Below are 27,450 nucleotides of genomic sequence, written 5' to 3'. Positions count from 1 at the left end.
GGCCTTCTATTGTGCTGCATTAATTGATACTATTTTCTTTTTTTATTCTCAAAGAAATTTAATAAGCTGTTGGTAATTTTGAAAGCAAAGGTGATAATTTTTTTTTTTTTAAATATTTTTGTCTATTTTCCAAAATTATAGGTTTTCCTTTGAGTTATAGTTTGTTTTAAAGATTGAGATAAATTAGTAAAAAAATCCATTATAGTAGGGCAAATATGGACAGAGAATGGAAAATGAAAAAAATGTACTCATCACCTTATTATTTCCTTATTAAGTTAGACATACTGACTTAATAAGGAAATAATAAGATAAGGTAATAATAATAATAATAATAATAATAAGAAGAAGAAGAAGAAGAAGAAGAAGAAAAAGAATATAATAGTAAGGTAATAAGAAAAGCTGAAATATTACAATAATAATGCATATGTGAATAAATAGATATGGTAGAAAATTTAGTAAGTAGAGATAAGCTGATGTGAATAAGAAAACAGAGTGTTACACCACCCATAATCTCATGCTTTGAGCAATTGATACCATTATTTTGACATATATTCTTCTTATATATTGATGTATATATTTTAAATATTATTTATTCTTGAGACCTAATTTTTTAATTTTTATTATTGAGTAATTCATAGGATTGTTTTAAATAAATGATGATATTCTAATCTACAGGTTTATTTAAATTTTGAACACTTACAAATTATGCAGTCTTTTTTAATATATTTTTTTGGTACTGGTGTTCTAAACCAGGGCCCTTAACCATTGAGCTATATCCCTAACCCTTTTTAACATTTTATTTTGACACAGGGTCTCACTAAGTTGTTGAGGGTTTTACTTAAGTTTCTGAGACTGATCTTGAACTTGCCAATTCTCCTGTCCTCAGCCTCTCAAATATCTCAGGGATTACAGGTGTGTACCACCATGCTCAGTCCCTGTTGTTTTTCTTAAGGCAGTATATGAAATAAGGAGTTGTATGGCTTTCATATTCTCAAGACATTGGAAGAAAGGAACCCCAGACCCCATGCTGGCCTATTGGAATGTATGTATTGGCATGGCAGCTGCTGATCCTTGGAAAGATGTCCCGTACTCATCTGGTTGCTGGATGCTCTAGCATATTCCTTTGGCTCTGACATTTTCTTTTGTGATAGTTCTTGGATGATCTAACCTAAACTTGACTTCCTTTGATATTGGTGACTTTAGTGATTTCTTCAAAGGTCTGGCTAAATCACATTTGACCTTCACTTGAGTGGTCTCTGGTGCTTCCCTTGCTATAGAGCCACTTGCCCTCACTGTGCTAATAACTTAGGCAGACTTCCCAGTTTAACTCTTATCTATTTCCATGACTTAAGGCACACAGAAACCAAAGACGGTCTGGGAAATCTAAAGCTCAGGCCTCACTGTGCCTGCCCATGCCATGCCATCTTGTTGATGTAGCTATATCCTAGTTGCTACAGGACAATTCTTTCTGTGCCCCAGATTGAGGGGAGGGGAGCAGAAGACTCTCTCCTTTAGGAACCGTTTTTAATTCCAGACACTTGTCTCCCTCCTCTAGCCACATCCTATGGAAAGGATATAAGATTTACTTTTCTTATTATTTTTATTTTAAAATTTTATTGGCACATTATAATTATACACAATAGTAGGATATGTTACAATATATTTATACATGAACATAATAAAACAGTATAATTTGATCAATTTTATTTCTCAGTACCTCTCCTCCCTTCCCCATCACCTTCTTCTGTTCTACTGGTTTCTCTTCTATTTTTTTAAATTTATTCTAATTAGTTAAACATGACAGTTGAATGCATTTTTACACATTGTACACAAATGGAGCACGACTCCTCATTCCTCTGGATGTACATGTTGCAGAGTCACACCAATAGTGTAATTATACATATATATATGTATAATTATATATATATGTATAATTATATATATATATATATATATATATATGTATAACTATATATATATATAGTAATAATGTCTGACTCATTCTACTGTCCTTCCCATCCCTACAGCCTTACCCCTCCCCTTGCTCCCCTCTTCACAATCCAAAGTTCCTTCATTCTCCCCCCATACCACAACTATGGATCAGCATCCGCTTATCAGAGAAAACATTTGGCCTTTGTTTTTTTGGGATTGGCTTAATTCACTTAGAATGATGTTCTTTAGTTCCATCAATTTACCTACAAATGCCATAATTTCATTTTTCTTTAAGTCTGAATAATATTTCATTGTGTATATGTATCACATTTTTAATCCATTCTTCTGTTAAAAGGTATATAGGTTGATTCCAGAGTTTAGTTATTGTGAATTGAGCTGCTATAAACATTAATGTGGCTGCGTCACTATAGTATGCTAATTTTTAAGTCCTTTGGGTATAAACTGAAGAGTGGGATAGCTGGGTCAAATTGTGGTTCCATTTCAAGTTTTCTGAGGAATCTCCATACTGCTTTCAAAGTGGTTGCACTAATTTGCAGTCCCACCAGCAGTGTGTGATTGTATCTTTCCCCCCACATCCTTACCAAAACTTATTATTGCTTATATTCTTGATAATTGCCATTCTGACAGGAGTGAGATGAAATCTTAGAGTTGTTTGGATATGCATTTCTCTAATTTCTAGAGATGATGAACATTTTCCCATATGTTTACTGATTGATTGTGTTTCTTCTTATGTGAAGTGCCTGTTCAGTTCCTTAGCCTGCTTATTGATTGGGTTATTTGTTTTTGTGTGTGTGTTAAGTTTTTTGGGGTTCTCTATACATCCTGGAGATTGGTGCTGTATCTGAGGTGCTTGTGGTAAAGATTTTTTCTGTAGGCTCTCTTTTCATGTTATTGTTTCTTTTGCTGAGAATAAATTTTTTAGTTTGAATCTATCCCATTTATTGATTTTTAATTTTACTTCTTGTGCTTTAAGAGTCTTGTTAAGGAAGTCAGGTCCTAAGCTGACATGATGAAAATTTGGGCCTACTTTTTCTTCTATTAGGTGCAGGGTCTCTATTCTAGTGCCTATATCTTTGATCCACTTTGAGTTGATTTTTGTGCAGGGTGAGAGATAGAGGTTTAATTTCATTTTGCTACATGTGGATTTCCAGTTTTCCCACCACCATTTGTTGAAGACGCTATCTTTTCTCCAATGTATGCTTTTCAGTGCCTTTTTCTGGTATGAGATAACTGTATTTATCTGAGTTTGTCTCTGTGTCTTCTGTTTTGCACATTGGTCTACATGTCTGTTTTGGTGTCAAAACCATCCTGTTTTTGTTACTGTTGCTCTGTAGTCTAGTTCAAGGTCTGACATTGTGATGCCTCCTGCTTCACTCTTCTTGCTAAGGATTGCTTTGCCTATTCTGGGTCTCTTATTTTTCCAAATGAATTTTACAACTGTTTTTTTCTAGTTCTATGAAGAATGTCATTAGGATTTTAATAAGAATTGCAATTACTCTTCTATCTTCATTTCCTGCCTCCCTCTCTGGGACTTCTTGTATTTCCTCTAGGACAGAAGGAAATGGGATTTTACTTTCTATTTTTCTTTATCTTCCTTATTCCTGATGGCAACAAAGGCTTCACAGTCAACTTGAAGAGTGGATTTATGGGGTATCTTCTAAGTTTAGCTGTTTTTATGCTAATTGTGAGAAGTGAAGGGTGTTCTTGAAAAGCAAATTCTCTCTCAAGGTAACAGCCTTGTTTGCAATAGTTACAGTTTCTTGTTATACAATTTCATTGTACATAGCAGAAACAATATTATTGTCATAAATCCTAGGGATGTCTGGATTTGTTTCGGCAGTCTTGTATTTGGAAAGGCCTAAAAGAAAACCATGTTGATGACTTTTAAACAATTACTCCTGTTATTTTACTCATTGTAATATATGAAGGAAGGCATTAAACTTGTGATGTGATTAATATATTTGAGTTGAATACTTAGAGTATTCAAGGAATAGAAACTCATTCAGGTATACTAAAGTAACAATGTGTAATTTGTTAGGGTTTATTGCTTGTTATCAATGGGACCTGTTTCAGGATAACCTAGGCAAAACTAGACTTTAATAGGATGGTACATGGTAGGTAGCACATGGGATTCAAGAGAAGGGGCTAAAGAAAGAGTAGGGACAGCTGGATCTAAGGAACAATTTCTTTAAGGTGCTGCTAATGGGACAGGTTATTTCTAAACTTTTATGTCTCAGATGGCATAAAACTGCTTCTCCTAAGAGAAGTTGTTTGGTCTGACTGAGCTCAGAGGCTCACCCTTTGGCCAGGGAAGCACAGTTCCTCAAAACTGCCTAGTGGGAGAAATGGAGTAGAGAGTTTGGCAGGGAAAGATGAATTCAGTTTAGAGGATGTGGCTTTCCTCACTATGATAGAATATCTAGGCAGAAAGTTATCATCTGACTACTGAGTCAGGACTAACTTGGCACTTTTGTCCCTAGAGAATGTGGAAGAGCTAGAATTTATGATTAGTTAAAAAAAAAGAAAAGAGCAATTTATGCATCTTTGATTGTCAAATCATTTCCATTTAAAGTATTATGGAGAATTCTCTTTTGCCTCCTTTTAGACAAATTATAACAATTTAAAAATATTAATTTCAAAATGATTATTATGCATCAGTTTACCAGTTATTAAATATTTTAATAACTTCTTTTATAAATTCTCTCTTAAACTGTCCTCAAGAAGCCACAGACATTGAAAAAGTAGCTTTTTTCAAAGGCACAGCAAGGATGGAAGAGGGATTCTTGCTTTGGAAACCTGGGCCATATTAGCCATCATTACTGCCCTGTTGTCTCAGAACTATCATGGAAGAGCCAGAGTTCATAGTCAATTTTGAATTGGAGGAATTTCAGCTCCCACTCCATGACTAGAAGGAACACTCTTGAATTTCTTTATAAAGGAACTTAAGTGAGACTTGCTGAGAGCCATAGCCAAGTTGGAAATGACGCATGGCATTTTTAGGTTGAAATTGTTCAGAAAGGTGACCCTGCTCAGGGATTAGGGTGGCTCCAGGTTTAGGGTGGATCCTGCTGGATTAGGGTGGCTCCAGGTTTAGGATGGATCCTGCTGGATTAGGGTGGCTCCAGGTTTAGGGTGGATCCTGCTGGGAATAGGGCGTATCCTGCTGCCTCGGGCGCCTGCTCCTTGAGTTCCCGTTGAGTTCTCGCGGGGTTCTGAGAGAATTGGTACCCAGAGCCCAGTGGAGAGAGTGTATTTTTCCCAGAGCGTGCTTGTAGAGTGTCGGTGAGAGTTCGGGAATAAAGAGTTGCTGTTGGAATCTACAAGTTTTTGTGGTGGCTCCGTTATTTTGTGCCCAGACAGACTGCGGCAGAGACTACCTTGTTGAAAGTGGGAACTAGGTCTGGACTTCTTAGGCATCTGTAAGACTGGAGTTAAAATATGTGTAGCTTGAGAGGATGGAGCTGAGGCATTGTAGAGCTAAGAACTGAGTCCTTGACTCTGTCCTCATTATAGTACAAGGTACTTGACATGTAACCTTCCCTATTATATTTGAATTCAGAAATAGATTAAGTATGGGTTCACACTGTCTAGCCTCTATTCTTCTGTATGAAACATTCCTTCTAATCAGACCATTGATTTGCTGATTGAATCAGCTATGCCTTTTTTCCTCTGCTTATCCCTAAAGGCTCAGCTGGTCTTTTCTCCTCCCCATCTCAATGCCATGTAAAGCCACTTCACTAATTCTACTTAGAACTAAATTAATCATGTAATTAATAATAATATTTATACTAAAAACAATAGCAATAAAAAACTTTTTATTACCACTTCTTTCTTCTTTTCCTACCCAGATACTACTTAACATTCATACCTCTTCATCTCCAATCACTACAACCCTTAATATTTTTGGCATTAATACTTGTAGACTGTATTATTATACATCCATTTAGCAATTATGAGCTACCTCATGCCAAATAGTGTTTCTCATTTTTTATTAGTTTTTAAAAAAAATCATCTTCTCAACCTTATGGTAATTTGCTATTGACCTATTTGTATCTAGGATGATATCTAGTATAACTTGTTGCATGTGAAAGCATGTCATATTACTTAATGCTGTGATTTTTCTAAATAGTGAGGGGAACTGGGATCAATTGAATGTAGCTAAAGTTCTTAATGTCCTCTTTGCCTACTCTACAACTTTATCTAATTGAGAACTTAGATTTCACTTGCAGATTTCAGCAGATTTCAGATTTCATTTAATAAACAGATTCACTTATGTTTATTATTTGCTCAACCTAATTGTGAACCTTAAAACCTGCTCTGTGCTTCTTCACATTTCTTGGTCTGATCCTGAATAAATGGAAACTACTTATCAAATAGTAGGATAAAATAAATTAAATTATGATAATGTTTGTCTTATGAATTTAGGAACACTTTGAATTATAAAGAATATTTTAATTAACTTTTAAGTCAGAGATAGTTGGAATTTTCTTAGCTTACCACAAATATTGGGTACATGAAATCTTTCCTTAAAGAAGTTCTACTAACCTTTCTAAAATATAATACTTTCTTTATGGATTCATATTTATTTTTAATAAACATGAGTAAAAGAAGTATATAAATATATGGGCTCACACACTCACCTTTTGAAAACCCATAAAGGGTCTCAAGAATCAACCTATTTATAGCAAAAACAGATAGTATTTATTTGGCATGTTGACCTGTTCATCGTTAGATTTTATATATTCAAACTTTTCAGTTCATAGTCTGAATTTTGACAGGTAGGGAGCCAAAAATTTTAGCCTTGTCCAATTTAAAAGGGTAGAGTCTCTATCATTTAATAATTTGCCAATTTTTGTGTGTGTGGCCACTCCTTATCAATTTTAATATGCATTTCCAGATACAAATATTTAAGCTGATGAAATTCAGGGTTTTTCTTGGATATCTATGATAGGAAATAGTAGCTTCCCCTGCTCTCCCAGCAGCTACCTCCCGTTCCCATACATAAATGGCAGCCAGCAATGGTGAGAAACAAAAGACTCTCCCAGTCTCTGAATACAGTGACATTCATTCTGAGAGAAGCAGGGGCAGCTTTTTGAAAGCCGACTTCTTCAGCTGGACAATAACACACAATGAGTTATTGACTTGTTTATATACGGAGCTCTTTTCAGTAACTAACTCTGACTCCCACAGTCTGGACAAATGATTGATTTCGTGGTTAGAAAAAGAGAAAGCTCTTGCGCTAAACTCTGTAGTGCAAACTACTTCTTCCCCATTTGTTCTGTAACTGAATAGGACCTTATTAAAATGCACTTTCCAAAAAAATACCTGCAGCTGGCCTTTATAACCATGTTTTGTATATATAAATAAGTAATTTGTCCCAGTCTTTTGTATATTAACAGGCCATTGGGAAACTTGTCAATATGTATGAAGGCTGATTATCCCATTGCTTATGCTGAACTGTATTGCCTGTATTGATCTGTATGTAAAATATGGATCAAATATTTTACTTATAGATCAATAGTTACTGGTGAAAAGCTTAGATTTCTGGTATGTAGATTCATTTTTCTTGTCAGATCATGTTGATTTATCAAGGGCATTATACATAACATGTACTTCACAATTGAATCAGTAATTGTTCTGACCACAGGAAAAAATGACTCAGAGAACCACAATTCAGAGCCACAGGCGTTTGGTTGGGCTAATAGGCTTTTCTCCTTCTGCTAGTATCTATGTGAAATGTTGATATGCATTATATGGACAGAACATATCTCCTAGTTTAAATTATTGTACTTTTTCTAAAGATATTAGTAAGTATACTCTAGAGTCAACAGTTTGAGTTATTTTCTGTAAAATATATTTTATCTGAAATTATATACAAATTATTATACAATCTATATGATTTTTGTAAACAAACTTCAAAATATTTTGGAGGGAGGTAAAAAGGAAAGTCATTAGCTGTTAATGATGCACATAACACAAGTTCACTGCAATTTTAATTGTACTTCTCCAACAGGAGGATTTTAACATGTTTTCCTCTTTAGGGTATCCATGGGAAAGCTTCCTGAGTCAATAAGTGTTCAAGAATTCCTCAAGATTAAGATTACTTTCAATTACATCACAAGGGATCACATGTTTTATATATATTTGTATAATATTCAACTTTGATCTTTTCGTATTTTAGAGAAGGAACAATTGTTGCCTGAAATCTTTGTGTTAATAGTTTTAAATAAAATAGATATAGTCTGAAAGGTCATAACCAATGCAAGTCATTTCATTAGAATCTGTTGATAACACTTTTGTAGAGGTATTTTCTTGATTCTTAAACTGTTTGAGGTAAATTTAATCATTTTATCTTCTGTTTATCTAACCATACTATTTCCCAGAAGCATTTTTGTTCAGTTTTCTTTGACAAATTCATTATGTTTTTTATTTCTTCCCTTTCTGTTATCATTCGTGATTAGTCTATTTCTTGTTCTATCTGTTTTGGTTCCCATTAATACTGAATAGGCCCAACTTTAACTTAATTGTAGATGGCTAATGTTTGTTACAGGTTTTAAAATCTTACCAGCAAGGCCTGGAAAAAGTGGTGAATTAAACCTTGCCATTTAGCTTCTTAGATTTTGATGTGAACAATGAATATTTGGGATCATTTGCTCATATTTAAAAGGGGCAAGATACATTTAGGACAAAGTAGGTTTCTCCTCCCTCAACTTGATGGGGATTTGCTTTTTCACAGTTGTATACAAACTATAGCTATCTTTCTGTTTGCTTTTGATTTTTAGTTTTTGAACATTTTGTGCTCTTCAACACATGAAAAATCAACCTTAGAAATCTCAACTTAATCAACAAAATTTCATTTAATATATTTGAGATAAAGACAGCAAATCAAAGGCAACTAGTTTTGTCTTAATGAGAAAACAGGACATTATCATCAAAAATGACAGGAGAGAAGAATCCTACCATTGTTATCATGTCGTGGATTTTGAGGGAAAGAGATGCTATTAGCACTGCATATTATTAATACCTCGGGTGAAAATGCACTCTTCATTTGACTTTTGCTCTCAATAATTTTCTTTAAATGATCACATTAAAATATTTCTCTTGGAGTGGCTTGTCTATTTCCAGAAGAGGCCCCATATATTTATCTTTATTTTTGTTGATGATTTCTTACTCTTACTGCATGCCTATACGACATTTCCTATACGACTCTATGTACATCATGCTTTTCCCTCTACTTCTGTAGACTAGTGTAATGTTTCTTTGGAATTTGGATGTTAGAGTGGAGATGACTTTTTCCAACTGTGGTGCTTTCAAAGGTAAAGAATTTTTACCTTTTAAATAGTTACTTGGAAGCAGTTCTAAATGTCATAACCCTGGGAAACCTCATTAGAATCTGACTTACCTGCTGTGGAAACAAAGAATTTCATGCCTCTGTTTTTGTTTTGTTTTGTTTTCTCTTTTTAAAAATATCTACTCTGAAATTTTTGCTCTTGTAAATTAATTTTGAGCATGGTAAGGTAATGAATGTTCTCCAATTGCTGTCTTTACCCTTCTCCTCCTGAGAAGAAAACTCCCCTGATAAATAACCAGACTTGAGACCAGTATGTTGTACCAGGGTTCACACATAGGTTTCCACATGTGGAATTGAGCACCATATTTAAGTTTTTGTTTCTTGTATCACTTTATCAAAGGAACAAATATTTCTTGGAGAAAACCATCCTGAAACCAGTCTTACATAGTGATATAAAACAAAACAAAACTATAGTGGTTCTCAACCTAAGGCAGGGTTTGGCCAACCACTGCCTGTAGGCTAAATTTAACCTGTCACCTGTTTTTGTTTGTTTGTTTGTTTGTTGTTTAAGTTTTACTGAAGTATAGCCATGTTCATTCATTTATGCATTGTCTATTTCATGGTACAATGGCAGAGTTGAGTAATTAGACAGAGACTGTATGCCACTTCCCATACCCCATAGACTGAAATATTGAATGACTGACCCTTTACAGAAATATGTGTCAATTCCTTACCTGCAGTAATCATCAGATCATCTAAAGATTTCTGGACCCCACCCTTTTACCAAATCAGAATGTCTGATGATATACTGAGCTATATCACATATAATTGATAGGATGTTTACAGGTTTGACACTATTTTTCTAGCTTCTATGCACAGCTAGATTAAGGAAGACATATTGCTGAATCTACATCTCCCACTTTATCCCAAATACAAGGAGGCACAGTTCTTCGGGTTGGGTATGAATTAAAGATTCATGTTAATTCAAACATGATTTTCCAGAAATACAATAGATAAATCTTACTTATAACATCAACATTAACAAAACTTTAGAACATGGTATTTTTTAGCCCAGTTCTCAATAAAGACATGTGGTATGTCAAGGCCTTTGCTTAAGCATTGTTAATATTCCTATTCATGAGGTCTCTATCAGGTTTTTGTTCTTTCTTTCTATTAATCTCAATCTATTGAGTAAATATTATTGAGTTTAGCTTTTATATTTTCTTGAAAATCACATTTTGTTTCCATAAGAATTATTTATAAAGAAATAGAGCAATACTAGACTACCTTTATCTGACTTTGTAAATGGAGTAGGTTGGAGGTAATGGATATTTAGATACATGCTACTTTGTTATGAAATAGTATCATTTGGCACATTCTAGAGTGACACTTTTATGTCTTTGGCTTCTTATACTGATGCAATAGCAGCCAGTTTTCCCCCTACTTCCAATGAAAGGTTTTACTAGAGAATATCAGTCTAAATTTTTAAAAGTGAAGTGAGTTCATTTTTAAAATGCTTTAAAAAACAATCAGTGTCAAATGTCTGCAATTAGGGACTTACCCTCCCAAATTCATGTTTGGTAATCTTAAAAACAATAAAAAAGAAGTGAAAACTCAGTTTGCCACATGTTTTAAATATAAAAATAAACTTCCTATTCAATCTAAGCAAGTTCATTTTCATATATGTACAGGCAAAATTAATATAAATTGCCTTCAAGATTATGCTAAATTAGTTGTTTGAATAAAATATTGCTATTAGGAGTCAGTAAAAAGTGCCTGTTTTCATGTCATTTATTTATTTCTTTTAGTTGAACCTGGCCTTCAATGACAAGAAGGAGAAAATTACAGAAAAAGTTATCCTTTCAATGACAGCAAAGGAGCACCATAAAGCAGAAGAAGAAGTAAGGGAATTATTTTGTAACTATATTAAAACAACAATGACTTAATTTTAAAATTAAGGTAAATTTTACTTTGGGTATTAATCAATTATTATTAATTGACAGTAACATATAATAGAAAAAAAACCCTTAAATTTATTTTACTGATATGGACAGTCTGAAAAATAGTTGTGTGCTTGAAACAATGAATCAAATTAGGATTTTCTGAAAAATGTCTTATGACTATTTTCTCATAAATTTCTTCAATTAGTAAATTATTACATGTAACTTGAAACTGAAAATTGTAAAACATGCCAACACAGGGAAAACATAAATTGTTTTTGAATTTTAATAAATCTAAATCTGTTTTTTTGTTATCTAAAAATAGAATTATTGTTCTGAATTTTAGGTACGCTAACAAAGTTATCTTTTACCAAGGGAAAACTGTTGTTTGCAATGTCAATAGTAAGGAAGCTAATCATAAGATTCTGTAGGCAATATTGTAATGAAGAACTATTAAATCAAACCTTCTTCTCTCCAAAGCTCATGCTGTGACATTGGCAGCATATTCCATAAATGAAAGAATAATACAAAATAAGTATTAGACAAAAGGGGAAAATTATCTTCAAGTAGTTTTCTAGAATGAAAAAGCATTTAATCTTTCTGAGGAATAAACATAAATTTCCTAATTTCCACATACTAATGTCAGTAAATAAACTCTATAAGCAACTTAAGGAACATGATAATGTGAAAATAACAAAATAAGCTTCTCATGCAATTTTATTTTGACATTTGGGCAAATAAGTCTACCCAAGCTTTAGGATTTTAATAGTTTGTTATCATTGTGATTGCATCTTCTTCATTAACTGTATATTTCATAACAAATGAACACATACAATGCACCAAATTGTTCTGTGTGAATTCATCTTTACACAAAACTATATTAATATTTGGGACATATATGTCTGTTATTAAATATGATAGTGTAAACATTGATTGGCATTGTCAATAGAGAATATTTCATATGAAAAATTAAACTTGAATCATTTCTAAAATGTAATAAATAATAGTTACATAGATTTAAGTTATGGTTCTGTCTCATTCTACTGAATATTAACAAGTTATAAGACTAAGTTACTAGTTATAAATTTTAAAAATATCATTCTCTATGTGTTTGAAAAAGGTGTTACCAGAGCTAGAGTTTTACTCCATTTTATAGTAAGTTTCAAATAAATATAGCATGAATCATAAATTTTGAGAAGTGCAAATGTCTTTCTAGATTCATCAGTATAATTAAAATTATCTTTAACAAAACCAGTTAGTATTAGAGATTAAATAGAAAATTATCAAAAAGAATAACAGATTAAATATTTTTCTCCTTTAAAACATTATAATTATTTTGCTCTTTGATATTTATGCAAAATCACAATTTCATCGAAATTAAAAAGTTTAGTGGATCAGGAAAATGATAATTATGTTAAATATATAATTTTTAATGCCACCTTGTTAGCAACATTAGAAATAAAAATTGTCTCATCCTCCAAATATAATAATATCTATACTTCTTTGGTATTTCTTCTTTATCATTATTATCTGCTTGTTTATTTAACTCTTCTGAGTTCTTTCTGTACAGTACTTTATGTGGCTCAAAGTTTCTTTGTTTTCTTCAAAAATCAAATATCTACAAAAGGAATGTGTGTGCATGTGCGTGTGTGTATAATAATCTCTAAATATATTTGGCAATCTATGAAAATAGTTTCTTTTTTAAAATGGCAGTGCCCCCAAAGAGACTATGAGAATAATTTCTAAGAGATTACTTGGAAAACATCTATATTAATTTGGATGCATAAGTTCTAGTGTTTTGATTTAGAAAAAGTCTGTGACATCAAGTTTTAGCTCTAATTCACATACAAAAGTGTCAAATCCTGATGGAAAGAAAAATGAGAAATTTGAGGGAAAATTATGTTTTTACATAAATATAACATTCTGTACGTATCTCAAACCAAATTAAACATCATACACATACAGATTTAGTTCCTTTTCTGCTGCCTATAATTTTATCTTAAAATTTTGTTTTATTTCATAAAATTTTCCACATAAAACTGGGAGTAATAATGTACACATCATACAGCCACTTTGAGATGATGATACATGTTTTTGGAAATTTGTATGTAATATATTATTGCCCTTTTAAAAGTGTGCTATTTTAAATTCTCTGAAAAGAAGAAACCAAGGTGGAATTAAATGTCTGAGGATCTTATTAGAAGAAATGCCTATGGGAGTGCATGATAAAGTTAGAGATCTATGAGACAAAAATGCAGACCTAACCCCAAGTAAGGGAGAGAAGAAAGAAAGATTGGGTGGAAGCATCCTAGACCATTGTGCAGTCAAGAAAGGTTTGGCAAAGCTGTTGGTATAGCCTTGAGCCAAAGTTGGCCATTAGAGGAATTCTGTAACTCTCAAGGACGCATCTGACTTAGTATTCCCATTGGTGCCAATCTGGTGGTGGATATCCAAGCAGAATAATTGGGACTCTTGGTCTATTGTACACCTGTAGTTAGAGGTCAGTAACGCACGGTCACATGTCAAAAGGTACAGTTGACATTGTCCTTGTTGCCTTCACCAAATCCCTATTTCCAGGTAAGTTATGAAGACACTTAAAATGTCTCTATTTTTATTTTTATTTTTATTTTTTTTTAATTTTTATTGTTGGTTTTTCAAAACATTACATAGTTCTTGACATATCATATTTCACACTTTGATTCAAGTGGGTTATGAACTCCCATTTTTACCCCGTATACAGATTGCAGGATCACATCGGTTACACATCCACTGATTAATAGTCCCTCCCTTCACCTGTGAGGGGAATGAGAATGGGGTTGTTGAGTAGGCCTAAAGACAGCACGTAAAGGACCTCTGCCTGCAAACAGGTTAAATCTGTGTTGGAAAGCTTCAAGGAAACTATTAAAAGTTGGCAGTAGTTAAAGTGCTAGGAATAAGAGGTGCCACACATTTTGGGGTCCCTGATAGTTATGCTGCACTGCAGCTTCCAAATGAAGAGATACTTAACTTTGCTCACAGGCTCTCAGTCTTTGTTTATCAATTCTAGATTATGTTTACTTTTTAATTTAAAATCAAAACAAAACAAAACAAACAAACACCCCACCAAAAAAAATAAAAATTAAAAATTAAAAAACTGTGTTATTGGGCCTGAGATAAAGAAGAGATTTAGGAAGCTTTAAAATAACATTTTAATCTCTCTGCCCACTCCTTTGACTCATCTTAAATATATTGTTAATTAAAAAGTTTCTTGGTCTTAAGTTCAAGTGCTAATCTGACTTTGAGATCATCCTGTATGTTATATGCCACGATGATGTTCCTAGCATAGAGGCTGCCACCCTTTGTGATGATTTCAAGTGACAGTTCTGTGCAAAGTGCTCTGGAATTCTCTTTAATAATATGGGTGGATTCAAAACCACAGAGAATTCAGGCTGACAGCTGAAGCCATCACTGAAAAAGCCAGAAGATCCTCAAAGCATCATTAATAATAGCCAGTATACAGTATTCACAATATATGGCTCAGACATGCACAACCTCATTAAGTATACTCTTTAGAATGATTATAAACTGAACAATATTTTGTGTTGACTATAAATCATCTTGAAAATTTAATTGAATTCAAGAGTTGCATGCATGTGTCATATAAATATGGTCAAACTTCCCTATGTGTTAGGTAAAAACCTATGTGTATGTCTATAAACATGTGCACATTTGCATTCTGTCAGAAGTTTGGCTTCTTTCCTCACCAGAATATTCATTTTTTTTTTTTTTTGCTACCTTCTGCTCATTTGTCACTCTCCCAAATTCTGTACAAGTGTCACTTCCGCGCTGCATTTCCATGGAGAATGAGTAGGCTTTCTGTTGCACAATGAGATGGTGCATTTTTTCAGCATATGCATACGTAAGCCTTCTTTTGTGAATGGGACTGATAGGGTCAGATAATGTTTAAAGGGAAAGGCTTTATGTCTCTCAGGCTTCTATGTTTCCACATGGATGCTCCCACACACACATAGATTGAATTATGAACAGACCCATTAATGCTGGGATCACAAAAGGTCAAGTTTTGTCTTCTTTTACCTCTATTCACGTTGCCTTTGTGAGGAAAAAAAAAGGATTTGCAGGAAAAAAAAAGATTTATGATAAAGAATTTTAAAGAACATTTTTCTCTTTTAGCAACATCTGTGATTTGAAAAAAAAATCATATTATGTGAAATAAATCAGGAATATTGTCATTACCTACCTGATTTTAGTATTGAGTTATTTCATGAGTAGGATTGTTTTTAAGGGTGATATGTTACCATAATAACTGAGAATAAAACATAACACTTTGAGGATAAAAGGCTTTATGAATATGTAAAGCAACAAAATTTGAGTAAAATTGAAGGGAAACATTATCAAAATGTCATTGGTAGTATTCTTGATACATTTTCCCCTATGTTTAAGTTATCTTTGCTAGGACATTCAATTTGATAATTTTCAATTTAAAGAAATAAGTGATAACTCATTTAATTATGGTTCATGTAATTTGGGGGCCAAGGAAAAGAGCAAAAAAGATTGAAATATTCTTGAAGCAAGACAGAATTTATCCAGATGAAAATTCAAATCTTTAACCAGTAGCCCTTTAGAGTGCAAATGACATCATGACATCATCAATTGTATGGTTGGTTGATTTCTGATGTCACATGAAATCCCCTATCAGTTAAAGTGTATGGATTGTGACAGTAAAACCAGTCATGTATAAAAATGCTCTCAAATCAAAGTCTGAAATTCTTCCTTTTTGTGTGTGTGGCTTAATATAGTACAAGGTAAAGTACATAAAATCAGAGAGCATTATTGACTACCAGAATACATTGCATGATACTTGGTAGACTTTAAAGGCTGCATAAAATTACATCTTCCTGAATTGCATGATGCTGGAAATGAATTCAAAGAGAACCAAGGCTTTCCACAAACGGAATCCTCCCATTTAAGTCTTTTGCTTATTGAGTTTTAATATCATCAAATAACCATAACAGCAAGCCACCTGGCCTGCTGGTGTTTTGCTTTGATATATAACATACTGTTATCCATCATTCGAGGACAATTGCTGCTATAGGATAGTATGATCTGAAGGGGAAGATGAGGCTGAAAGCATTGACAAATATTTAATCATCTATCATTTACATTTTTAAATTTACAACATTTTATAGAGTTAACAGTACTATGGAAAGTGTATAAATTCATTCCTTCCTTTAGAAAATCAAAGAACATCATGAAAGAAATCTGCTATAGAATTTTATAGTCTATGAATAATATTGTCTTTTCGTTTTCCCACAGCTTTGTCTAATTTAATAGATTTGCTGTTTGGATCTGCTGCTTCTATTCCATTTTAATTATAAGTGCATACTAATTATACCAGAATAATGGGTTTCATTGTGACAATATTATACATGTATATAATATATGAATAATATTGTCTCTTTTAACATTTTTTCTTCTCTTTCTTCCCTGCTCATTTCCTCCATCTCCATCTCCTTTTAATTTCTCTCCTTGTCTTCTTTCTTTTTCATATTATTTTTCTTTCTATGTCTCTTATGACCCCCCTTACACACATATCATATACTTTCTACTACCTTACATGCCCATGATTTCCAAAGTTTTGTTCCAAATTAACTGATTGACCATGAAGGAAGGGCTTCTGTATGAATGACTAATAGAAATTGCTGTACACATTCTATGTACCCTTAAGGGCTGCCTATTAGTATCCTATTGGATGAGTTATATAGGGTTGCAAAGACTTAGCAGAAATCAGTGTATCAATCAGGTTTTGCTAGATTATGCTGCATTGGTTAACAAGCCCCAAATCTTAGTTACTTAAAACAAAATATTATGTTGGCTACAGGTTGTTTGTCTCTCTCCCGTATGTCTTTTTCAGTATGGGATAGAGGTTGAAGGAACAGTTTCTATTGGGACATTGCTGTTTTCATGGCAGAGCAAAAGAGCAGTGCTAGAACTGATGACTTGTAAAGCTTCTGTTGAGAATTGGTATACGTTCATTTTGCTCACATTTCATTGGCCAAAGCAAGTCACCTTGGGACATTGCTGTCAGTTATATGTCTGTTAACTTTTCTGGACCTGATTTTCCTTGTTTATTAGATAAGAGTGTTGATCATAATAGATAAATAAATATTTTCTAATTTATTATGACACTTGAGTAATAGAAGGAATCTGTATATGTGTGTGTGGTGGGGGATGGGAACAGTGAGAAGGGACATCTTGTTAGAGAGGAAGGGTCTAGTGGGAATATGAGCCATAAAGCCAGGTAGGGATCAGATTATAAAAGGTCTTGAATCTTGAATATCAAGCTGTAAAATCTCAGAGAGTCACTAGAGGGTTTCATTTACTGTTCAATTTGGATTAATTCTGTGAAGGTGGCAGGATGGATGACAGGGGAGAGTCTAGGGACTGGGAATCCATTCACTAGGTATTTTGGTAATCCACATTGGGATAGGGATGAGGAAAAAAATGATGACTTGGACCAAAGTATTACTTATAAAAAAGGAAAGGAGGATAGAAAATTTATATTTAGATGAGGGCCAAATTCAGTCCGTTGTTTATTTTTATAAATAAAGTTTTATTTGATCACATTCATGCCCATTCATTTGCATATGATCTGTGACTGCCTTACAACTACAACTGTAGGTTTAAATTCTTTGACAGAAACATTATGAACCATAAGGGTAAAAATATTTACAAACTAGCCTATTATTGAAAATATCTGCCAACCCTTTGTTTAGAAGAAAGGATTGTTTAAAGGAAGGTAGAAGATGATCACATAGGAACAAACAAGAGTTACGGGAGACCAAAGATAAATAGGAATTATATTGAAGTAAGTTGTTTACATGCACTTATAAAGTTCTTGGTAAGAGTCTAATGAAGCTAGGTGTGGTGGCACATGCCTCTAATCTCAGCGCTCAGGAGGCTGAGGCAGGAGAATCACGAGTTCAAAGCCAGCCTCAGTAACTAGTTAGGCACTAACCAACTTAGTGAGACCTGTCCCTAAATAAAATACTAAATTGGGCTGAGGATGTGACTCAGTGGTCGAGTGCCCCTGAGCTCAATCCCTGATACAAAAAAAAAAAAAAAAAAAGAAGTCAAATGTAATCAAAGTTTTACATGTATAAAAACTTCAACTATGTTTAGCTTTTACCAAATATATGTGTGCACACACACACTCACAAACATCATTAGGGTAAAGTGAAAAATAAATATTTAAGCCACATAATTAATAATATAAGCTTGTTCTTCAGCAAATTTCAGCAAATTCAAATACCATATTTTTAGCTGAGAGAGAAAGAAGGAGCATGAGGTGTCAGGACATGAAAGAATCTTAGAGGAGTTTTCATTTTATTTGTGGATGTTGAAATGAGGTATAAAATCTATACAGCAGATAGTTGAGAATTTCTATCTGCCTCATATGAAATAAAGGTAAGAATAGGAATGATGGAGCAAGAAAAATATAATTAAAACTCGATATGCAGAAAACACAGATTTAAAAAACAAACCACTATAGTAATATACCGATGCACTGGGCACCTACCTGCTTTAGGCTAGACATCATGCTGTCTCTTCTTTTATCTCATTAATTCTCAGTGTGTTGGACCAATATTATTCTTCATTTATGCAAGAGGGTTTTATTGCTTGTTCAAAGTCTCCTAGTCAGTGTGTGGGAGAGCCAGAATTTTAATGCAAGCTTTCAAAGTTGATCACTTTAAAGAATTGCTGATAAAGTGGATTTCTGTTCTTCATCTCTTTTGATTATGACCATGTATTGACCAATAAAAATCGAGTCGATTACCCATTATCCTATGTCATTTAGTATTCTTTTATTAATGATTTTGGGACATTAAATGATTTTATGCCATACAGCTGAATAACTAATATGAATTTCCTTTAATAATAAAGCCTGTGAAAAGCAATAAAAAAAATTCAGTCTTTAGAATTACATAGAATATAAGTTTATATAAAACAATGAAAGTCAAAGAAATGGCAGTGATTTTTAATTTGTAAACTGTAAAACAGTAGTTTGCTGACTCCTCACCATGTTTTATTAATAATCCATAAGTAAATTTCATATGCCCATCCTAAATACACTGATTAGAAGTCCAATTTTTTTTTAAATCCCAAGTATGTGTTCATAAGTCTATTTTGTTTCTGGAAAAATTCTATGCTTTATTTTGTCATTGATATATATATATTTAAAATGGTGTTTAGAACAGAGCATTGTCTTTAAAGTATGGATATTTTGAAAAATTACATTTATGAAATTTGGAAAAAATGTATTCTAGAATATTTGGAAGAAGATAACATTTATTTATTATTTTCGGGGGGTACTGGGGATTGAACTGAGGGGCACTTGACCACTGAGACATATCCCCAGCCCTATTTTGTATTTTATTTTGACACAGGGTCTCACTGAATTGCTTGTGCCTCACTTTTGCTGAGGCTGGCTTTGAACTCTCCATGCTCCTGCCTCAGCTTCCCAGGCTGTTGGGATTACTAGTGAGGGCCAGAGCGCCCTTATTTATTTTCAAGTTCAAAAAAGTCTTAGTGAATTTAATATATGTATTAAAAATTTTAATGTAGCCATGTTGAAATAAAATATTCTAAAAAGGTACATGTAGGAAAATAAAATGTGATAGTAGTTTATGTATATTGGATTCAAGTCCTAGGAAGTTTTTATTGTAATAAGCAGTTTAAAAGTCCTTTGCAAACTTGTCAGATGTGTATGTTCCTTTTTATACCCAGAGATGTTTTTCATTTAGCAATTGTAATGGCCACCTATTCCATATTACTGAAGTAAAAAGGTTAGACATTTTTCATAAATGAAATTTGTTGATGAAGGAATGTATGTATGTCTCTAATCTTCACTCGAGGCTATATCTGTACTCAAATTCTTGTATTGAAGTCATTTTCCCCCATCATGCTGGATACTCAAAAATCTAATAGGTGTGACATCAACAATTACTTCTTGCTAACAACTCTTGTAATTTAACCCCTTCAGGTAAGCAGGCTGATTGATGAATTGCAGACAGCTATCAAAAGCAACAGAGGTCATCTCTCTAAACTTGGCCCCCAATTACAGGCTGAGCAGGAGCAATTCTCCTCTTATGTCTACCAACACATTAAAAGCCTTCCAGCAAACACTCTAGTCCCAGGAGGCCTGCAGCTCAAGGTGGGTGTTATTCTATGACTCTCATTGGATTCAGGTGGAGACAAAAACTCCCTTCTGCATTTGAAGACCCTTGTAACATTGCCACTCAGCTAGAATTTCCTTTTATCTTGTTGTCCTCTACACTGGAGGTAATATTACAATATTACAATGGTAATATTGCTATTCAGGAAATAGGTTTTAAAAGCAAATACCTACTAAACTTTGAAATATGGATTTATAAACAAGTTTTCAAACCAATAATTTTAATTAAGAAATTTAATCAGCTGAACATTTATATGCTTTTCCAAGAAACATATTTTTCATAGGAGTCACTATGTATTTCAGTTTCTAAAAATAACATTTGTAGAAATGGCCAGACTTTAATAGTTGACAGACAGTGGCAACAGGAATTGGAGGTGAAAGGCCAGGTGACTGATTGATGTTCAAACTACATTTCCAAGGAAAAGGATCTGTATTGGATAAGTGTGACACATGTCTGAGTTCACTTGGTAAAATCAATACTTAAGAATATACTGGGAAAAAAGGTGAATTGGTTATTTGTCAGGACAAGATGGCTAAATGTCCTAGACTATACTCTTCTATTGCAGTTTTAGAATGGAAAAAGAACAACATACTTGGTTGAAGTGATTTAGGTGCTTAAAGCTTAGGGAATGTTAACATTTTTGTTTGCATTATAGAATATCCTTGCTATGTTAACTCTGTCAAGTTAATGTAGTTCTATAACTTTACACCTTATATTTTAAAAGCATATAATTATTAAAATTTGAATTACTGAAAGTATGACCCTTTTCCATCGAAAGCATAGCATTATTGCAACTCTTCATTTCCTTTTGATTATTTTTAGAGGGACGAAATAATTTTCAAAGTTAATTATAATTTTATTATCCTTCATTTCTATAATTCTTCTTATTATTCAGTTTTATTCTATAAATAACATTATAAACTTCATGTTTTCTGTCCTTAATTTTTTTCTTAGGATGATATTTCCATGTGTGCAGTTTGAATGAGACTGTTACCATTAAAAATTGACTTTTTGGGAAATAAAATTCAACATTAAACATGATAACTTATTTCTCACAGTTCAGTCTGTTCTAGGCAGGTAAGGGATTAGGAAGTGTTGCTCAAGACATAGAGGTCAGGTTGGGCATGGTGGCGCACACTTGTTATCCCAGCAAGTGGATTACTTAAGATCATGGGAAACTGAGGCAGGAGAATCACAAGTTCAAAGCCAGCCTCAACAATTTAGCAAGGCCCTAAGCAACTTAGCAAGACCCTGTCTCAAAATTAAAATAAATAAAAAGGTCTGAGGATGTGGCTCAGTGGTTAAGCACTCCTGAGTTCAATTCCCATACTAAAAAAGAAAAGAAGACGTTTAGGTCAAGGATTCTTATAGTTCAGTAACATTGTTCTTTTCAAATTTCTGACCTGACAGCCCCATCCTGCCATTTTGCAAATGTTCTGAGAAAAACCAGGTGATAGAGTGCAGTTGTTTTAATGCCATTCATTCCCACCCATTTGTATCAGCAACTATCATATTAACTATAGTATGACCTGGAAAATTCTTTTTTCCCCAACTCACAAATTCACTGATTATTTCTAAAGAATTTCTATCACTTATTCACATTAGCACATTAGCCTAATAGCAAATATTTCAGTTTAGAATCTGAATTGTTACTTTCATGTGTTCCTCTATTAGAAGGCTTCAAAATCGTTTTTTATACCAGCAAATAAATAGAAAGTTTATACTTGCAAAGGAGTCACGTTGTAATTGTAATACAATTTGTATTAGATAAATACAATTGTATTTATCTAATACAAAAATCACTAGGTATATGTAGCTATTTAAATAAAAATTGGTTAAAATCCAATGCTGCTAGTGCTTTGCCTGACACTTCTCTGGTTTTAGCACTGAAAATTTTGCATCTGGCACCCTGAAATGGTTGATTATGCTAGTCTTATCTCCAGAATTCCCTCTCTTCATTCTCAGGAATTCTCCTGCTTTATGATTGTTGGCCCAATAAGGTAATCAGCAATGTTAACTTCTGCCTTCTCTATCCTTGCTACCCTTTGAAACATCCAGTTTCTGTCAGAGAATAAATTTCTATTTCAATTCCCAAACTGGACATCAGCCCCACTCTCAGGCCTTAGAGCAGTGGTTTTCATTCCTGGATGCATATTTGAATCACCTGGAGACCTTTTAAAAAATACCAATGTCTCTGCTGGTCATGGTGGCACACATCTGTAATCCCAGTGACTCCAGGAAGATCACAAGTTTGAGGCCAGCCTTAGCAACTTAGTGAGACTTTGTTTCAAAATAAAAATTTATAAAGGCTGGGGATGTAACTCAGTGGTAGAGTGTCACTGGGTTCAATCCCTAGTACCAATAAACAAAAAAGCAAAAGTACCAATGTCCCGAATCCTAGAGATTTGGAGTTAATTGGTTTCGTATGCTAAGATTGACTTCCACTGGCTTTCAAACACTGATTGTTAAATTCTGAGATTTTATGAGCCAGTTGTTAAATATAGCCATTATTAAAATCTTGTATAAACTTAAAAATAAAGGTAATAAATACCTTTCACTTCCCAATCATTTTACCACATTTTACCATTACCTATCTATTCTTTTGAAGTTATTAATGTTTATTATGTTTGTTTAGTGAAAATAGTATATAACAAAGTGATACTGTGCATTTCTTTCCAAATTTATTTTCAGGGCTGACTTGTAACTTGAAAGTGGCCACAATAAGAATATCTATATAACAGAAATTGGCAAATGCTAAAAACAAGGGCTTGCTTTAAAGTTTTGTTGATTGTTTAGGCCAAGCCATGGACCAAAGATGCCTGTTTTTCTTTTTTTTTAATAAGTTTTTACTGGAACACAGTCATGCCCACTGATTTGTCCTTTGTCTATGACTGCTTTCACAGAACAATAGCAGAGTTGAGTGGTTAGGCAGAGACCATCTAACTTGAAAACACTAAAATCTTTACTACTTGATCCTTTACAGAAAAATTTTACCTCTGGTTTAGATGTAATTATATGATAGAAAAAGTTCATAATGCAATTTCTTAATTTAAAAGTGAAAAATTTTTGTATCTGTTACATTGTTAATAGCACAAAAAATTGCAGTATTCTTCCAGCATATAAAAACTATTATCTGAATAGAAAATAGAAAAAATACTGCTTAAATCATTAATTAACAAAGAAAGTCCTACATACATCTTTCTTGTTTTAGTTCTATCTTATTAACATGGATGAAAATATGAATCAACATTCAGATCAGAACTGCACTTGTTTCTCAATTTCAACCATAGTTTGGCTGTGTTCACAGACTTGGCATAAATCAATGAAAGCATCCTGTGAGAATCTGTTAGTTATGTGGAATTTACAATAAGAGTATTATGTGTTGTGCTATTATTTACAATTTATGTGTTATATGTTTTTATATAAACATATAACCTCCATGTTAAGCATCCACTGGAACATCTTTAGGTGTGGACCAGGCATCAGTATTTTTTAAAAGCTTCCATATGATACTATAGTCAGGCAGAGTTGAGTATCATAGTGAGATTTTTACAGCAATGCTAAAAAAAGCTAACAGAACCCTGCAAAGAAATTCTCATTTAAGATTACTAATCAACTAAAACTTTTCTCTATATTTTTTTCATTGGTAAAGTAGGAAAGGCTAGCAATGAAATCCTTTAACCTCAAATTATGGAAAGGGAAAATTCCCTCTTTTCAACAATAGCTACAAAGGGAGCAATTTTATATTTAAATTTTTTCCTCTTCAATATGTATTTTCATAGGGAAAATTAGAGAAGAAAGAAAAAGAAAAGACTTTTAGTTGTTGGAATGGCTAGTCTTGAATAGGTATAATAAATGAAGTCAGCTAGTCTAATGTGCCTAGATCCACAGCTAGTTAAAAGTCCTTCTGATGATTAGATAAGTATGTAGGCTAAAATATGGCTGATTAAAAATATTTGCTACTTTCAAATATTTGAGACAATAGTATCTGAAGATAAAGTAAGTAGGGAATACAACCAAGTTAAGAGCAAATAAAGAAATATATTTGTGAGGTACAGGAACACCTGTGTCTTTGTGTGAACTGTAATTTCTTTAAATCTTCACATCATAGTTTTCTTGTTTTTTTAGGAAATTTTGTGGTTGTCAATAATATTTTTTATTTTCTAAAAATAAAACTTTCTGGCTTATGACTATTTTTTCACTTAAGAAAATTATTAAATAAAAGAAGACTTAATCACTGGTCTCCACTTATAATTGCTCAATATCACTCCTTACTGGTGACCACCCTGAATTGTAGTATTAAGTCCCAGGCATAGAAAGAGATACTTGGCATTTTCAGAGATCCATTCCAAAGATTTCTGCAAACAGTACTGCTTTGGGATCAGAGTCATACATTTTCCTTCCTCTGTCAGAAATGGGATAGGCATGGGATAAAGGAAATTTTCAATTTATCTTTCCCCTGTTGTGCTTCCCCTTTTTCCAGTCAACTCTAATAATATTAATCCCAGGTTTACTTGCACTGTAAACTTTCTTGAACTAACTTAAATAAAAACAATTTCTTGAAAACCTAAGGGAATCTTACAGAGAAGCAGACCAGGAAATAAAGCAACGTCTCACATGAAAGTTACCGCTTTTCCATATTTTTTCTCTTAAAGCCCTGTGATCTTTCATCTTTACTTTTCTCTGTGAGGTTTTATTATTTTTTTCTTTTTTCAATTCTGCTTCTTTCTGCAAGCTAGGTATCTTTTTACCTCTTCAAATGTACATGGAGGGAAAATTATGGCCTTGGCCTTGGTCTTTAGTTTTAAATGATCATCATTATCTAAATAGAGCTGTATCTCTTGGTTCAAACCATTTAGGGAGTGGATCTATTTGAGTTAGTCTGGTCTTGATTAAGTACTCAACACAAATTCAGCTACCTGTGTCCAGTTACTGGGGATAGTTAAAGTCATTTGCTACATCAGACTGCCCTTCACAGAAGTTAGTTTAAGGAGGAAAGTTGGTCATGGAAAGTCAAGTTTACTGACATGTTTCTCATATAAAATTAAGTAGACTATTATAAAAAAATTATGCAGTATTTGTGGTAATGAATTCCCCTCCAGCCAGCCATCCCATCCCATTTTTGGGATGTGGACATTTGTTCCAAAGGGAAAAAAAACCCTGAAATATGTACTTTTTAAAACTAGCTTTTATATCTGAAATAGCTATAAAGAGTAAACTAGGTTCACAAAGTGTACCCTAGCATTCAGAATTACAAATCTCTTAGAATGGGTTTTGGTGGTAGGTTCTATACTTCCTCTCATGTAGGGAGAACTTGCTAATTCCAACTGAAAAGATATGGAGCAAATGCCACATTGTATCACCTTACATTAATTAATTCCATAAACTGTTCATATCCATGGCTTGGACAAAGGCTGTAATTCCTTATGGGAGCATATGACAGACCTCCCTTTGGCACTATCTAACTCAGTTACCTCTAGCTCATAGTTACCACTATGGAGAAGGGCCATATCTTTTTTGGCTATGAACAACTTCATCTTACCTCATGGCATGTATTTTTCAGGGTGTTAGATGACATATCAGTAAGTAAATACATTTTCCATGTATAACTGAAAGGCAAGGCTATAGTAAAACTTTTTTTTTCTATTTTCCATTCATTTTTATTTTAGAAAAGTGATCTAAAATGAATGGGGATGATTATCTTTCTAATCTGATCTTTGCTGATTTATATCATTCTGTGGCATGTGTGTATAAGCCACAGCTCAACTTTGAGAACAAAAACAATCTCTTGTAGCCCTAGTTTTCAACTAGGGGCTGGAAGCAGGGTGTGATTCAAAGTCTGCTTGGGTACTTTGCATATTGTATATAATAGATTTCACCAGTCCACTGTATTTTCACCCCACCCGATCTTTCATTGATCATTTTAAAATAGCAACTTTTAGTTAGGTGTTACCATTAGAAGGCCAGCACCTAAAAGGACACATTATTTCCATGGTTCATATTGCCTTGATCTCATTTTGCAACCAGAGGGCATCATAAAGTGCCAAGTTTAAATGGACACATAGAACAGTAGACTGATAGTAGCATAACTGTGGGAAAATTCCTAAAAAGGTATTGAAAATGCAGCATAACAAAGTTTAAGGAATTTTAGGAAAAAGTTATATCGACTCTGTTTTGTTCCTGCATGATGATTCTCACCCTTGTACATCAATTCCATAGGCACTCAACCACACAATCACAGGGTGTATTTTCTTTTTAATTATTATTCTGGTACATTCTCTTGCTGCCACATCATATAAACCTTTAGAGTGATGAGATTTCTTACTGTTTTTACCTTCTATGCTTATACTCAATGTGCACCATAATCTATGTAGCCCTGCAGGCAACAAGTTTTGTGGAACAATTTCTATTCCAAACCTTCTCTTACTCCTTATCCCCTGTTGTTGCTACCACCCCCAGCTACTATGAGAACATCTGCTGTAGCCATGGCTCAGTGATGTCTGCCTTCCTAGTTCTGTTCTTTCTTCCTCCTCCTCTTCATTCCCATGGAGATGCTGTCAGAAATGTGGAAGATTCCCTGGGAAAGCAGGGGAAAAGGATTGATAGAAAAGGGTATTAGCAAATCTGTAGGGGATGGTGGGTGGAAAAACTAGTCATAAAGTGGGTGATTGTGAAAGAGGATTGATGAGGAAATCTGATGTGTGAGTAGGTGGGAGAATACATGGGGGGAACAAGTGGAAGGTGGGTACAGGGACAGGCTTTCACTGGAATTAGTGCTTTTCACACACAATTGGTCAGTGATGCTTGGTGGGTTGTCTTCATTTTCTGCCAGTACATGCAGATCTAATTTCTCTGGGGCCTAGGGCTTGTAAAAATTGAGAGTGGGGACAGGGAAGGGGGCAGAAGAAGCTCTCCTTAGAAGCAGGTCTGAAAGTGGATATTTACATAGAATGAGAAAGTAAATCACAGAAAATTAAGTGAGCCTAATAGATTGAGGTTCTTTCTCTGAGATCTTTTTTTATGGAGCTTATCA

At 33.6% G+C, this 27,450-nt stretch overlaps 1 protein-coding gene across 6 annotated transcripts in view; it reads left to right on the top strand.

Moving 5' to 3' along the window:
- The window catches only part of Dcdc1 (doublecortin domain containing 1), a 479,867-nt gene that overhangs the window by 192,487 nt on the left and 259,930 nt on the right, over nucleotides 1–27,450 (top strand). For all 6 annotated transcript variants that reach the window (XM_048788537.1, XM_048788536.1, XM_048788535.1 and 3 more), the window contains 2 exons: nucleotides 11,053–11,145; nucleotides 20,225–20,395. In XM_048788537.1, the coding sequence (XP_048644494.1) occupies nucleotides 11,053–11,145; nucleotides 20,225–20,395 (264 nt within the window). The remainder of the gene's footprint in view (nucleotides 1–11,052; nucleotides 11,146–20,224; nucleotides 20,396–27,450) is intronic.

The sequence above is a fragment of the Marmota marmota genome, unplaced genomic scaffold, assembly GCF_001458135.2.
Source record: "Marmota marmota marmota unplaced genomic scaffold, marMar, whole genome shotgun sequence".
NCBI classification, from domain to species: domain Eukaryota; kingdom Metazoa; phylum Chordata; class Mammalia; order Rodentia; family Sciuridae; genus Marmota; species Marmota marmota.
The sequence above is the reverse complement of the archived record's forward strand: the minus strand, read 5'-3'. Positions and strand labels throughout refer to the sequence as shown.